The sequence below is a fragment of the Sciurus vulgaris genome (assembly GCF_902686455.1).
Source record: "Sciurus vulgaris genome assembly, chromosome: 14".
Lineage (NCBI taxonomy): Eukaryota > Metazoa > Chordata > Mammalia > Rodentia > Sciuridae > Sciurus > Sciurus vulgaris.
Window position 1 is genome coordinate 91852409 of NC_136475.1, and position 15372 is coordinate 91867780.

General features: G+C 50.3%; 1 protein-coding gene across 7 annotated transcripts in view; it reads right to left on the reverse strand.

Moving 5' to 3' along the window:
* Positions 1-15372, reverse strand: part of ATP6V1C2 (ATPase H+ transporting V1 subunit C2) — a 49095-nt gene that overhangs the window by 19112 nt on the left and 14611 nt on the right. For all 7 annotated transcript variants that reach the window (XM_079111561.1, XM_079111562.1, XM_079111559.1 and 4 more), the window contains exon 4: positions 5102-5187. In XM_079111561.1, the coding sequence (XP_078967687.1) occupies positions 5102-5187 (86 nt within the window). The remainder of the gene's footprint in view (positions 1-5101; positions 5188-15372) is intronic.

Genomic DNA, 15372 nt, shown 5'->3' on the forward strand with positions numbered 1-15372 from the left:
GCTCCCTGCGTCTGTTCCACGTCTGCTCTGAGGCAAAGCAGGAAGCTCAGTGGGTGCTTCAGGGTGCAGGGGCCCCCAGAATGCCCCAGCGCTAGCAAGGAGGTCCTTCCGAGGTCAGACCCCACCTCAGCTCTGCACACCTGGCTTCCCGTACAGCCTGCTGCATGTGGAAAGGGACCCTCCTCGCTCTCTCAACATCCTGTCTCCTCAGTCGGGCTCCACCCTGTGGGGATACAGGCCAGGCTCCCTTCCCGCCCAAACTCCAGTGCTCCGAGTGCAGGGCACTCAACTAGGAAAAGGCACACGGTGAGCTGGTGAGCTGGGACAGGACGCAGGTGCTGGGGGACTGAGACTGGGCTCCGGCTCCTCCTGGGGAGGGCGCAAGGGCTTCCAGGACCCAGACTCATGCAGGGGCTGAGGGAAGAGCAGCCAGCTGTGTGGCTGGTGAAGGAGGCATCGGGAGCCAGGGGGACTGGCAGCCCATGTGTTCAGGGCGAGCAGAGCCTCTGGGTGAGGCTGATGGAGCCGGGAGTGGATGGGGATGGAAAGGAAGGCCAGGCCAGGCACGAGGGCCCTGCGGCACCTGATCCTGCACATGGCAATACTAGAGCTCAGGACTCAGCACCTGCCATGTGCCAAGAATTGACCACAGAGCACTCCAACAGCTGCGTGCTGAACAGGGTCTCCACCGAGCCTCCAGGAGGCTGTGTGGAAAGCACACAGAGGAGGCCAGGGACTCTCATCCGCTGTGGGAGACCTCTCTGTGGTGGTGAGCAGAGAAGATGAAGCTGAGAGGGGCCAAAGAAGCCCTGGGAGGAGAGAGGAAGGACCCACTGGACAGGATGCAGAGCTAAGGACACAGAGAAGGGCGAAGGCGGCCAGGCGACACCCTGATTCCGAGGCTGGGTGACTGGGTAGAGGGCAGGATGCACACTAAGCCGAGCAGCCTCAGGGGCAGTGGCAGGGATGGGGCAGAGGGCAGGGGATGATTCAGCCAGGATAAGCCGAGTTTGATATGTGGGTGGCAAGACCCAAAGAAGCAGATGGAAATCAAAGGGAACTCACAGACAGGAACTGATCTGCTGGCAGAATTATCGGCACTTAAGAGATAGGAAATGCCTTTAAATCATGCAGAGGATGATTCTGACTATTAAGGTAGCTGACATGTACTGATGGCTTACCTTGGGCCAGGACACATGAATCAGCCCCATTAAGTACTATTATTCCATGAGGAAACTCTGGCACAGGGCAAGTTATATAAGCTCCATTATAAAAGGAAAAAACACTTGCAAAGCACCCAGCACCCTGGGTGGCAAAGAGAGGAGACTCCGCTCTCTTCCCCAACGTGTCCACTATCAGGACACAGCTGCAGGTGGAAGGGGGAGACTCATACTGCCGCTGCCCCTTTCCCAAGAGCCACAATCCGGTATTTTCTAGAATCCCCAGATTTGAAAAAGGTCCATGGGAGAATTCGTTATATGTTTACAACACTGGTGTCAGAAATGATAAGATTTGTGTCTCTGTAAGGGACAGTAGAGGACTCCATCCACACTGTCTCTCCACATGCCCACAGCAAGGAAGGTATGAGGACAGAGAGAGGAGGTAGCCATCTACAAGCCAGGAGGACAGCCCTCGTCAGACAATGTGCTGGCTGCACGCTTGATCTTGGACTTCAGCCTCCAGAACTGTGAGGAAATAAATGTTGTTTAAGGTGCTCAACTGCGCAGAATGTGGGGACAGCAGCCCAAGTGGACCGAGACAGAGTTTGGTCTTGATCTTGGCACTGACACACCATGGTGGGAAATCACTGTAGAAAGGATTTGCGCCCGGGAGGAACTGGAAGGGTGTGCCAGTGATACCAGGAAACATGCTCAGAGGCTGAAGGAGAAGGTCACGGGGACCCCTCCAGCCAAAGTAAGGGCAATGGGTCCCATTAGCTGAACCCACTGTGGGCATCATGTGAGCTGACCTCCCACAATGGCCCCAGGTCCATCCCCAAGATGGAGAGCCAGCCTCACGGTCAGATGTCAAGGCACATTTGGATCGTCTCCAGTCTTCCTTGTCATCACCACCTTCCACTCAAGATGAGTCACACTCAACTCTTCCTGCCTCCCACTGCTGCTTTTATCCTCCAACCCACAGGTTAGATGGAGGCCAGTTCCTTCTGGAAGCTGTCCTGATTGTCCGCCTGCTGCCAGTCTGGTTCCAGGATACCAATGACACACGGGCTACCAGCAGCTCACTGCTCCTTGAAGGCAGTGCCTCTGACTCGCCATCTCTGCCTGCACAGGGGGTGACTGCTCCAGGGCACCCCTTCCTTCCAACACCAAGAGCAATCCTGCACAGGCTCCCGCGCCAAAGAGGCGAATTCCATGTGGCACAAGGGCTGTGTGCACTCAGAGGCCGAGGCTGTGCCCGTCACTTGCAGAAGGCCAGCATGAGCTCAGAACCCAACAGATGCTCAGCAGCGCCCAAGATGGTGCTGGACAAGGACCTCCCTGTGGGAGCCTCAGGAGACCTCTGGATTTCTGACCACGACCCCCTGCTCCTCCTTTCTCTCCCATGCCCTGAACACCGTGCCAGCTCTGGACACTGACCCTGGCCCCAGGTCACACATTTGAGGGCCCTTCCCTGTCCCCATGCACTCTCCAGTGAGAACACCATTAGATGACCGCCCTCTGCCATCACCTCCTCCTGACTGCTGTTTTCTCTCCACTTCAGGAAAAGGCAGCTCCCCCTTCCTCTGCCTGGGCTCCAGTCAGTGAGGCCTGGTCCTTGGAGCAGGCAAGTGGGGCCTGGCTAACCGCCTGCGAGGCCAGTTCATGACCCAGGTAGGTTCACCATACCCAGGCTGCCTGTTGTGAAAACTCAACCAGGCCTTGCCAGCACACAGCACGGTGACCACAGAGGCCGTGCCCTGCATGGGATGAGCCAGAGAACCCTGGCGTTTCCGTCCTCCTGAGACATTCTAGGACCCAGGCCAGACAACGCACTCTCTCCACTGCACTCACACATGTCTGTGTCCCTCCACGCTCAGAGCTCAGCTGCAGGCAAAGAACAAATAAAAGCAAAAGGTGCCCAGGCGAAGCTCAGGGCCTGTCGATGCTTATTAAGTTCATTTACAGGTGAGAAAAATAAGACCCAGAGAGATGACTGGCCAAGGTCAAGAGGCACATTGTGTGTCAGAGCTGTTGGTCCTTCATGGGAACAGTGCCCTGAATCCCCCTGGAGGAAACCAGATTAAAATCCCACTTTTGGGGGTAGGGACAAGGGGGTCAGCAAAGAGCTCCTCTGGTTAATTCTGTCAACCACTGATCTGCGGGGGTCTTACAGAAGAAAGAGATTTCTTCATTTGGATAGCATTGCTAAAACGCCTGTCAAAATCAGTTTGTAAAGGTCTCTGGCCTCAGGACTTCAGAGCTTCTAATATGTGAAGGTACATCAGAAGGTTCAGATACTGTGGGCCCTGCCCTACCATCCAGGTCTCGTGGCAGGGATGGTTTATAGAATATGCTTTGGAAATCTAATCCTGGAAGTTGTTGGGACCCAAGTCACAGGAGGCCTGGAGGTAACGGAACACTTTAAACAAACAAACAAAGCTGTTTCCTCCTCTGGAGAAGGCAGCTGCCCCTCAGAATTGGTGCCATAGGTCTGGGGATGGATACTATGTAATAATGGCACTTAAATTCCAGCAGCATTAACTGAGCAGCTGCTTTCTGCCCTACTGGGGATGCAGGCCAGGCAGGGCTCTGCGGTGGAGCCAGCCCCAGTCCCAGAATGGGAGATTCTGATCACTATGGTAATGTAAGTGTAAATCCTCACACCTCCACACTGGTGTTTTGCAGAACAGTAACTCTACCTGGTCCCCTTTCAGTCCAGAGCCCGAGAATCAACTGCTGGGAAATAAGATCAGCTGGTCAACTCAACAAAATGTGGCTACCTTACCGTCAGCAAGAATCTTGGTGTGACAAGCAATGGCATTTGGGACGGCAACTGGTCACTTTCAATCTGTAAAGCTTTTTAGTTGCCCCAAAATGACCTGCTCTTTCCATCCACCAGTTGAAGCGGACTGGAGAAAACCCAGAGCAAATGGCTCCTTCTGGCAATAGCACCAGGTGTGGGTGCCACCCCAGGAGGCTGCTTGTGTGTGTGCCCCTCAAGGCTGACTGGCAAAGCCTGGCATTTAAGGTGCCAATGTCCACTAAGCAGATGGCTTCAGAGAGCAGGAGGCAGACTCTGTGGACAAGCAACGAGGCCAGGAGCAGACCACAGGCAGAAGGAGCAGGAGCCCAATTTCCAGATAGCATGCAGAGTTACCCCTGGAGGGCAGGTGCCAGGAGGGCCAGGGGATAGCGGTGCAACAGCGGCTCTGTCTACAGATACAGTGACCACGCCACGAGAAACTGCCATGACCTGGCCGCTGTACCCCGCGATCAGACAGAGTCCGCCTTCCCAGGACATGCAGATCACTCTGAACACAGGCACAGCAAACAGCACATGACCTACTCTTTAGACACTTCATGTTCTCCTTCAAACCTGCAACACAGCAAGGCGGGGTTATTAGACCACGGAGACGTCCCGAGCCCAGCTCAGATTTGGAAGAACGGGCACTTCCACCTGTCAACTCACACCAGCAGATTAAAAGCCTTACAATGTTTCTAGCAGGAACAAAATGTGAACATATATATACACACGCACACATACACACACGTGTGTACATATATTCTATTCATAACAAATGATATACTTTTTAAACGTATGCTCTCATTTTCCATAAGCATGCACAGTCACAGGATTAATTGTCTCCACGGATATTTCAACATTTAATTCTAAAGTTTCCAAGGTCTCCAAGTTTTTGTCTTGAACCTTTTAAAAGCATACAAATTGCACAGGCCTGATTACTGGCCCAAACATCACGGGATCTAAAGATGCAGCCCATCAGCACAGGGAGGCCAAAACTCCACGCAGGAGTACGCACCCAAGGCATTCTGGGGACGGTTCTGTCTCCTATTTATTGCGAAGCAACGATCAACCCCAGGGCTGACTGTGACCAGCGCGTGGGAAAGCACTCCCGAGAACCGACAGCCCCGCGGGCACTTACCTCCGTTAGCCAGCAGGTTCTCCTGGACTTTCCCCTTGGAGTCCTCCATGACTTCCACCACACTCTGAGCCATTCTCTTTATGAGGCTGTGTGGAGAGAAGGGAGAGCCGATGAGAGCGAGAAGCCGCCGCAGGACACTCCTAGACGGTGCACGGGCAGGGGAAGGCGGCGCGGCCCTTGGGGGAGCAGCGCGCCATCTGCGAGCAGGGACTTAAAATGGTAACAGCCTTTGAACCAGTAATTCCACTTCTGGGAAACCATCTTAAGGAAACAGGAAAAACACAAAAAGCTTTCTGAATAAAAAGATGTTCTTTGCAGCATTGTTGCTGACAGTAAAAACTGGAAACAACCAGAAGGCTCAACAATAGGGAATTGTTAAGTGCGTAATGGTATATCCCGCCGAGGAATCATTAGGCAGCCATTGAAAATAAGGTTTACAAAGAACTCTGAATTCCGCAGAACAAGGCAGCATTATGAAGTCTGGTGGAAAAACCCAAGACGTGAACTTCCATCGCAGGACGCTGCTGGCTGCACCCGTGCAAACCTTCTTCCTACTTGACATTTTCTCTACCACAGCCTGGCAATGCTTTGATATTAGAAAATTAAAACGTGGTCTCCACAAAACAGAAAACTTCAGAAAGTAAGGAAAGTACAGGATTTAGAAGCAAAGGACTCAAATTGGCCATGGCTCTGCCAAGTGCCAACTGTGTGGTTTTGGCTGAATTGGTTTAATTTCTTTTGCGCCTCACTTCTCTTACCCATAAAATGTGGATTATGCCCCACGGGTGGGATCATTGTTGATATAACTAACCACAGTGACCACTGAGCAGCTGGAGGCTGACCCAAGAGAAGTCCAGTTGGAATCCAATTGCCAAATGAGCACCAATCTGAAATCTCTAATGATGCAAAGCTCTGCCCAGGCCCTCTCTCCAGGGAGGTGGTGTTTCAGGAGAGTGGACCCAGGTCACCAAATCCCAGATGGAACCCAGGGTCTCCACTGTCACAGGCATGGCCACAGAGCATGGAGACTTGATTCAAAACACAGAAACTGAGGCAGGACGCTACCTGGAGAGGGCCTTGACAGAAGCAAGGAAAGGAAGGAGGGTAACAACTTGTTTTCCCGACTATTAAATGAGTGTGCTCACGGTCAAAAGCTGAAAAACACAAATGTAAAGTTTGAACCACGAGGCAGGGGAGGGGTGGGGGGCGCAGGGGTAGAGCATCTGCCTAGTGTGCCTGAGGCCCTGGGTGGCATTCCCAGCACCAGGACAAAGAAACAACAACAAACTCTCCCCACCCAACGCCTGTGTAGTTTAAGGGAGCCGAGGTCTCCTGGTAGCACCTACCCCTCTGACAGAGCCTACCGAGTGTGGAACATTCTGTAACCATTGTCTCATTTAATCCTCACAAAAGTCCCCAAAAGGTGGGAACTGTCCCACTTCACAGACGAGGAAGCTGAGGCTCGGAGAAGTAATTTGCACCCTCCTGTCCAGTCTGCACGTGGACTTCAAAGGCAAGACTCTCAGCCACCAGGCCACACTGACAGCTGGACAGTCATTGTGGCCTGGTCCGTCTTACATTTCCACCCATCGCGGCAGCTCTGAGAACAGTGGTTACGGTGTCTCACCAATAACCTGGGCCAAGGCACCTGACTCGCCTCAGGATCCTGAGCTAGAAGGTAGAACTACTACTACTCGCCCCACAGGTTCTCCGTGGAGCCTGGGGCAACGGATGCAAAGCTGGAGTCCTGGCCTGCTTTTGTGAGAGAGACCCGAAGATATGCTCAGGTGACCAGGCAAACTATGGGGTTCCCTATCCTTGTTCCCAGGTGGACTCCACAGAGGATCAAAGGGAGGCAGAGTCCAGGTCCCTCCCAGTTGGAGGAACCTCAATCCTCCTGTCCCCTCCCGCAGCTCGGGTCCCTGCACTGATCCTGCGGCTTCCCTACAGTCCCACACAGCTCTGGGTCCCTCTGTAAGTCCACCCTCCTCAGGTTCTCTTTCCTTTCCTTTGTGGCACTGGGGACTGAACCCAGGGTACCCTCCCACCAAGCCACATTTCTAGCCCTTTTTATTTTGAGACAGTCTCATGACATTGCTGAGGCTGGCCTTAAATCATGCTCCTCCTGCCTCAGCCTCCTGAGTTGCTGGGATTTCAGGCAGGCGCCACCAAACCTGGTTCAAGTTATCCTTATATGACTGGCCCTCTGTTCTGTTGGGATCCTGACTCAATAAATTTAATCGTTCATTCAGCAATTTCCACAAATGAAGCAACTAGTGTACACCAAGCACTGTTCGAGATGCTGTAGACAAAACAAAGTCCCTGTTTCACTGAACTCCTATCTTAAAGCTGCCAATGTTTTTTCTTTTATCACTATATTGACACGTGCGAGTTCCTGTCGCCTATCATCATATCTACTATGACACTCCAGTAATTATTTGTTCGTGTGGCGGCGCCAGGAACTCCAGCCCCGACCACAGTGCCTGGCTCACAGCAGCTGCTCAGCAGTGTTTGCTGAATGAATAACGAACCTGGCTGTGCCCAGCATCTCCAGTTACATGTCCTTCCTTCTTCCCAAACAAACCTAAAAGCGGAACTCACCCATTATTTCGTCAAGGATTCTTCACTGCTCCGTGTCCCAGGCCTGAGCAGTTTCTCACTGTGGCCAGTGTGGCCCTTGGGCATGTACTTCACATCTGGAACGTCCGAGAATGACATGCTCTGATGAAGCTGAGCTGCTAGAAACAGCTCTTGCTCCACGGAACACAAACAACCCGACTTAGCTGTGGTCATTCACCATGCTCATCAATGCACTGTGGCGATGGAACCAAACCATTTTCTCATTGGAAGGAACCCAAGAGTCTACACTCATCAAATCCACTTTTTTCACCTTACAGTCACTATGAGCCCTTATGTTGATACACCTCCTTCGCCTTTCGCTGGATGCTCAGTGCTTCACTAACGCCCTCCTCGGACACGTGGGTCGCCTCCTTTTTTTTTTTTTTTTTTTTTGTACCAGGGGTTGAACCCAGGAGTGCGTAACCACAGAACACAACCCCCGTCCCTTTTTATATTTTATTTTGAGACAGTGCCTCACTAAGTTGCTGAGGCTGCCTTTGAACTTGCGATCCTCCTGCCTCAGCCTCCTGAGTCACTGGGATTACAGGTGCGCACCACGATGTCCTCTTTGACATAACGACACACTTACGTTGCCCACGTGTGGGTGTATATGTGGGATAAGCTGTCAGTCAGCAATGGCTGCAATAAAGGGTATGAACAGCTACGATTTAAAGAAGTAAGGACAAACTCCCTCTGACCACACCACCAACGTCCACTCCCACCAGCAGCCTGTGTCCCTACAGCCTCACCATCACGGGCGTCATGAACCCTTGTAATCTCTGCCGATCTGACAGCGAAGAACTTGCATCTCACCATTGCCCTGATCTGCAGCCTTCGATCAACTGGACATCTTTCCTCATGCTTATGAACTCTACCAGAGGCTGTCTGCTTCTTCTGTGAATAACACCTCTATGTCCTTTGCCAGGGTTTTGTGGCTTGTCCTCTTTTTGAAATTCTATGTCATTGGTTTGTATGAGCTCTAAGGTGTTTTGGAGACTCAATTCTTGAGACGATGTTTTGCGCTAGGTGACATTCCCACTGTAATTATTAAGGCTTAGGGGTGTAGCTCAGTGGCAGAACATTTGCCAAGCACCTGCAAGGCCCTGTGTTTGATCCCAGCACCAGACACATGAAAGAGTAAATAAAGATGAAAAAATTAAGACTCGGCTAAAGGTAACATTAAAAAAGTACTATAATAAATAGGTAATTTTGTAAACAAGGAATTTCACAGAGTAAACAAATGTCAAACCAGAAACCGATCACAAATCTGCATTAACTTCAAAGCCCATGCACTTCAAAGCTAAAAGTCAATTCTAGCACCTTTCCCTAAAACACATGACAATAATAATTATTAACTCATAAGGAAGATGTAAAAATCATAAATATCATAAATACATGTATATATGTGCATATATAAATATATATCTATATATGTATATATAGATATATATATACTTTTTTTTTTTTTTTTTTTGGTGGTGCTGAGGATTGAACCACTGAGCTACATTCCTAGTGCTTTCCTTCTATTTGTGACAGGATCTCACTATGTTGCTCAGGTGGGCCTCAAAATTGCGATCCCCTTGCCTCGGCCTCCAGAATGGTTGGGATTATAGGCATGCACCACCATGCCCAGCTCAGATCATGTTTTTTTGAACAGCAATTGCAAACAGTACACCAAAACCTCGATCTGGCTGTTGGCTACGTGAATGTACACATTTGTCAAAACTCACCAAACTGTTCACTTAAGATGTGACTATTTAGCTGTATGTAACTTTTACCTTTAAAGCAGACACTACCTTAATCATGTGACCAAAGTTAACATCACCCACACAGGAAGCCATCACATGTGCCCCCAAAGCGAGCACCAAGAGCACCGCAACCCTTCTACGCTGATGCAAATTAAGGAGCATTTTACAAAACTGACCTGTATAGTTTAAAAAAAAAAAACAAAAACAAAAAAACAACTTGGTGTCATGAAATGCAAAGGAAGTGTGAATGCATGTTCCAGTTTGAACGAGGCCAAAGAGACCTGATAATTCATTACAAGACAGGAAGCCACTCAAGGTTCATCATTGTCTAAGAAACTAAGATTTCCTTTTGTTGGAAAGTATACTATTGAGACAATGGTGGTATGCAAGTGACAGCTACAGAATATCAGTATTGTCGTCCTGACCTGGATCACCACACTAAGATTATATAAAAGAATATCCTTGTGTTTAGAAAATACACACTAAAACATTTAGGAGAGACACTGTGTCCATACCTCACTCTCAGGAGGGAGGGAGGGGTAAAGGGCATCTGGGAATTCTTTAAATAGTCTTGCAACCTCTCTGAAGCTTTGAAGTTAGCTCAAAATGAAAAGTTTTAAAAATGTTAACTATGTTAAGTATGTAATAATACCACTTTAAAAATGTCAGTATATTCGAAATAAGAAGCCTGAAAGAAAGACACCAAAGTAACATTGTTCATTATCTTCATGTGTGGATGAAGTGGGACTCTTAATTTCTACACAGTTACATAATGCTGTGCTTGAATTTGTTGAAACATATGACTTTTTCCAGGTGTGGTGGTGCACACCAGTGACTCAGGAGGCTGAGGCAGGAGGGTCACCACTTCAAGGCCAGCCTCAGCAAGAGGTTGCCTCAAAATAAAATTTAAAAGGGCTGGAGATGGAGTTCACTGGCAGAGCACTTTTTCAGCATGTGTGAGGTCCTGGGTGAGATTCCCTAGTATCACAAAAAAAAAAAAAAAAAGAAAGAGAGAAGAAAGGAAATTCAACACATTCTACAGCACAGATGGCCTTGAGGACACTGTGCTAAGTGAAAGAAGCCAGTTACAAAAGAACACACACGGTATGGCTCACTCCTAGGAGGCAGCCAGAGCAGTCAGGTTCACAGAGGCGGCAAGATCAGCCCAGCTTCCAGGCTAGGGAAGCAGGAACGGTCTGAGACGTGCAGTTCTAAAGGATGGAAAAGTCCCCTGGTTGGAGGTGGTGACGGTTGTAGGACAATGTGCAACCCTGACGCCACCGAGCTGAACACTTAAAATGGTGAAAATGGTAACAGCCGAAATAGGGATGCATTTTTTAAAAATCATAAATAAAGGTGGACAAATTCCTAAGTTGAGCAGGACAACTACTGCCGTAGGATGAGACCCGTTTCAGTAGTTCAGGATGGAGTAGAACAAGGGCCAGACGCCAGGCTTCCCCCAAGTTGAACAGCTACTGCACCAAGGGCGGGGAGTCGGGCGGGGAGTCTGGCGGAACGCTCACCCGGGTTCCAGGAGAGCTATGGACCCGGGACACCAGCAGGAGGCTCCGCCACATCGCTCTGAAATGTTATTTTTTCACGGATCAGATGGGCATACGGAAAAGATCCCTAATTTCCAGCCTGGCAAGTCCTCAGGGGAACGAAACACCGCCACACTGGAGCCCAGGGTGTCGCCTGGGACCAACTTGCCAGGGAGTGTTTTAAGATCCACCAAATGTTTAACACAGATATTTTGACCAGTAGTTCCCATTTTAGGAGCCTGTCCCTCTGCCACACTGGCTCTGGTGCTCAAAGCCCATACAGAATCACTTGTCATTATAAAAGACAAGAAGCCACCCCAATGTCACCCCAATTCAATGGATTACCAAGAAGTCCCTCAGGAGAATGAGAAAGGTCACCTCCGGTTGCCAGGCAAGTTTGTGTCTCACAGAGCGAAGGGGAAGAGCAAGTCATGAAGAGGGTCACAGTGACGATCACAGGTTTCCACACAAAGCAAATAAAAAGCCAAACACCTGCTTGCGTATCCATAGGAGAGTCCGGTAGAGCAGGCTTGTTGAAATGGCGTCCCTTGAGGAAGGGGATTGCGGGAGTCAAATCTGGAGTTTTAAAAAATAATGAACATGAATAGAAAACGAAAAGGCAATTAGGAAAGAAACTCTCAGCCCTGCTGAGGTTGGGATCCTGGGCTTCAAGGGTCCTCAGCTACTCAGCCCTTGGGGTGCAGGATGGCTTAGAGGTAGGAACTCTCCCGAGATCTGTTCCCCCTCTCCTGCAACCACAAGGCAGTAGAGTCCTACCAGCAGGGCCCTCAGGACCCTTCCAGGCCTGGGATGTGGGTAGAGGGGCAGCCGGGTAGGTGACCTGAAGCCTCCCAGCCCCAGGAAGGCTGTAAGCACCAGAGGGATCTGGAGGGCAGGGCTGACCTCTGCGTGCCTGGAGTCACCAGTCCTGCAGCGCATGGAGGCCTCCTCCTAAATGGCCTTAGGACATGGCGTCTCCAGGGATGCTGTCCTGTAAACTCGGGAAGCCCAGTGTGTCCTTCCTTCCTTCCCTCCCTCTGTCCCTCCTTCCTTCCTTCCTTCCTTCCTTCCTTCCTTCCTTCCTTCCTTCCTTCCTTCCTTCCTTCTTTTCTTCCTTCTTTATTTTCTCTTCTCCCAGAGTTTTCTAAGCCAATCTTTCACCAGGGCCCACCTTAGCCAGGAGCTATGTGCCCTCTGCTTCGTCCCTTGCTTGTGGGAGGAAGGACTGGGGTCCACCATCCAGCTCCCTCCAGATGGTAAGATTCCAGGTTCCTGAGGGTAAGTCTATGTGAAAGAGAGGGCTTCTACCCCTTCCCTGGACTTTCTGGATCATTCTGGCAAAAGCCAGACAGGGTTGGTTGGTTTGGTTGTTAGGAATGACCCAGATGCCTGGAGGAGTCAAGAGGTTATGGGGTTGGGCGGAGAAGTTTTCAGGGTCCCGAAGCAGGACTAACAGTGACTTCCACCTAGAAGCCTTCCTCAGTCCTCAGAAGGGCACTTTGCACGGATTTACCCAAATCCTCGACAAACAAGACAAAGTCCCGGAGAGCAGAGGGAACTGAGGCTCAGTGAGGCAAGAAGATTGCCCCAGGTCACTGTGCTGGTAGCTGCAGTGCCAGCAGTACTGTCCCCACAGCCCTGCCCCACGGCATAGCTCCATCCATGGCACCAGACACCAACAGGCCCCCTGGATAACCTGAAGCCCCGGCCTCTGTGCCCGACTGTCCTCAGTGAGTCCAGAAGGGACAGCCACACAGGAGGACCACCACCTGCAAGGAGAGCCCAGGAGCCTCGGCAAGGGTGGGGCATGTGACTCCTGGAGCCCAGGACCTCACTCTTGCCTTGGTCTCTCTGCCTCCACCTCTGCCAAAGGACAATGAGATCAACGAGCCCTGCAGCAAACGCATCAGGAAAATGTGACCAGGGAGCCATTAAATGACTTTATATAAAACCAAAGGTCCAGTGAGGCATCCAGGAGGGTCCCCATGCTGGGGGCTCTGGCCACAGACACATCTCGCTTTAGATGCCAACACTGGCTCTCGGGCTGGAAGTTAAAATAAGGGATGAATCATGAGACCCTGCAGTGAGATTCCACCTGCATCCAAGCTGCCCTGTCAGTCAAAAGGAACTCTTCAGCGAGCTGACATCACAGAACTGATTCACACACATGGCCCAGCGAGTCATTTTTGGTCCTTTTCAAAAACCAATTGAGCCAGGTATGGTGGCTTGTGCCTGTGGCTCCAGTGACTTGGGAGGCTGGGGCAGGATTGCTTAAGGCCATAAGCTCAAGGTCAGGCTGGACAACATAGTAAAAACCCCTTATCAAAAAAATAAAAAATAAAATAAAAAGCCAACCCACCCTCAGAGACCATTTGCTCCTTGGGAGACACAGATAAGGAGGGCTCCTCATTCTGCACTCAGGTCCCAGGGGGGTGATGCCAAGCCTCACGGTGCCACAGCCTTTCAGGAAAAGCTGGGCCCACTCCCAAGCATCTGGGTTTGAAGGGACTGGCACATATGTGTTTGAATTCTGGAGTCTTGGCCAGAAGGTCAATCCCCAATCAGCCTGGCCACTGTGCCCAACTCACAGCCTGCCCTGGGGGGCCACCTAAACAAAGCCAGGCACAGGCCAGTCACAAAAATGGAACTACGAATGGCTGATAAGCACTTGAAAACATGTTTACCCTGGCTGGGAATCCGAGAAATACACATTAAACCAATCTCACACCCTGCTCCTTATGCTGGGTAAATGGCAGAGTTCCTTAAAGGCACTTAGCTGACAGGGGTATGAGGAAAGGGCTCTGGGCAGCCTTGTAGAAACAATTTAGCAATATGTACCAACCACTTAAATATATTCCCCTGTCCTTTGAACCTGTAATTCCCTGTGTGACACATGAGTATTTGTCACTGGGGATCAAACCCAGGGGGAATCTGTAATTTCAATTTACAGATGCAATTTTAGGACAACCCAAAATGTAGCCAGAAAGTACACAGAGAGGTGAATTAATTATGAAAGTAATGCCAGAGATAGTTAATTTTTTCAGTGAGTTCCTGTAGTCAAAGGAACATGCATGTTATCACCATTAAAAACAACAGCAAGGGCTGGGGTTTTAGCTCAGCATGTGTGAGGCACTGGGTTCAATCCTCAGCATCACATATAAATAAATAAAGGTTCATCAACAACTAATAAAAATATTAAAAAAAAAAAAAAAAACAAAACAGCAAGAATGAGCCCTTTTCCATTAAAACCTCCTTACCACCTCTGCTCCAGATCATGCCTAGAAGTGTGACGGTCACAGACACCGTGACCCAGAATCATGGGAGGCGACACAGGTAAAGGGCCTCTGGACCCAGGAGGGGTGGGGACTTGTCTGAGAACACACAGCTCCTTAGTGACTGACCAGGGCAAAAACAAGCCCTCCTGGCCAGCTCACCGGTCCCCGCCTCAACTTTAGAGTCATAAACTGGATTTTAATGATGTCATTTCCCATAAAACTGCCCTTCGTTTCCATTGCTTTGTCTGCCTGCACCAGGAGCTTTTCGTGAACCAGAAGAGAGAACAGACTCCTCAGACAAACCTCTTCTCAACTCTGCAGAGGCTCTGGGCCTCCCTAGAAGCCTCCCCAGCCAAGCCCGCCTCCTCCTGCCAGAGTCCAGGGCCCATCGCCATGTGTCTCCTGGCCAGTCTGGGAGGCACGTATTCCTTTTCCTGGTTTCTCTTAAGATATCCTTGTTTACCATCTGCACCATGAGTCCACAGAGGGGGTGAGTGGACTAATGGTTGACAATAATTGGGGACAGAAGGACTGGTCAGTGACTGCCGAGGGGTACAGAGTTTCTTTAGTGGGTGAAGGAAGCCTGGAACCAGACGGTAGTGCCAGTTGCATTACTTTGTAAACCTACTGGAAACAGGTGAGTTACATGCATTCGAAGACGGGACGTTACCGAGAGTGTATGATAGCTCAACTGAAAAATGCCCTGGTCCTCCCCTGGCTTCACGGTGGAGAACCAGTCTGGACGGGAAGGTCGAGAACCGGTTCAGCCCCACAGGTTGGATCTCATCACATCTCCGAAGTTTCTTGGCAACCTGCAACCCTTTCTTTCCATCATCACAACTGTTTTTTACAGCAACCAAAACTGCGGTCACTATCCTTTCTCCGTCCCCCTCGACCGCCTCCTCTCTGCTTTCCCCACTGACCCCAAACCAGCCCCTCCTGTCCATCCCTCCCCCAGCAGCCCAAGGGATCTTACAAAAAAATATGCACCCCAAATACACGCCCTGCCACGTTGCCGCACTGCTGAAGCCATAGCGGTTTCCTGAGGAGTTCAAATACTGATGTTCAAACCCCTTAGCAGACTTTAC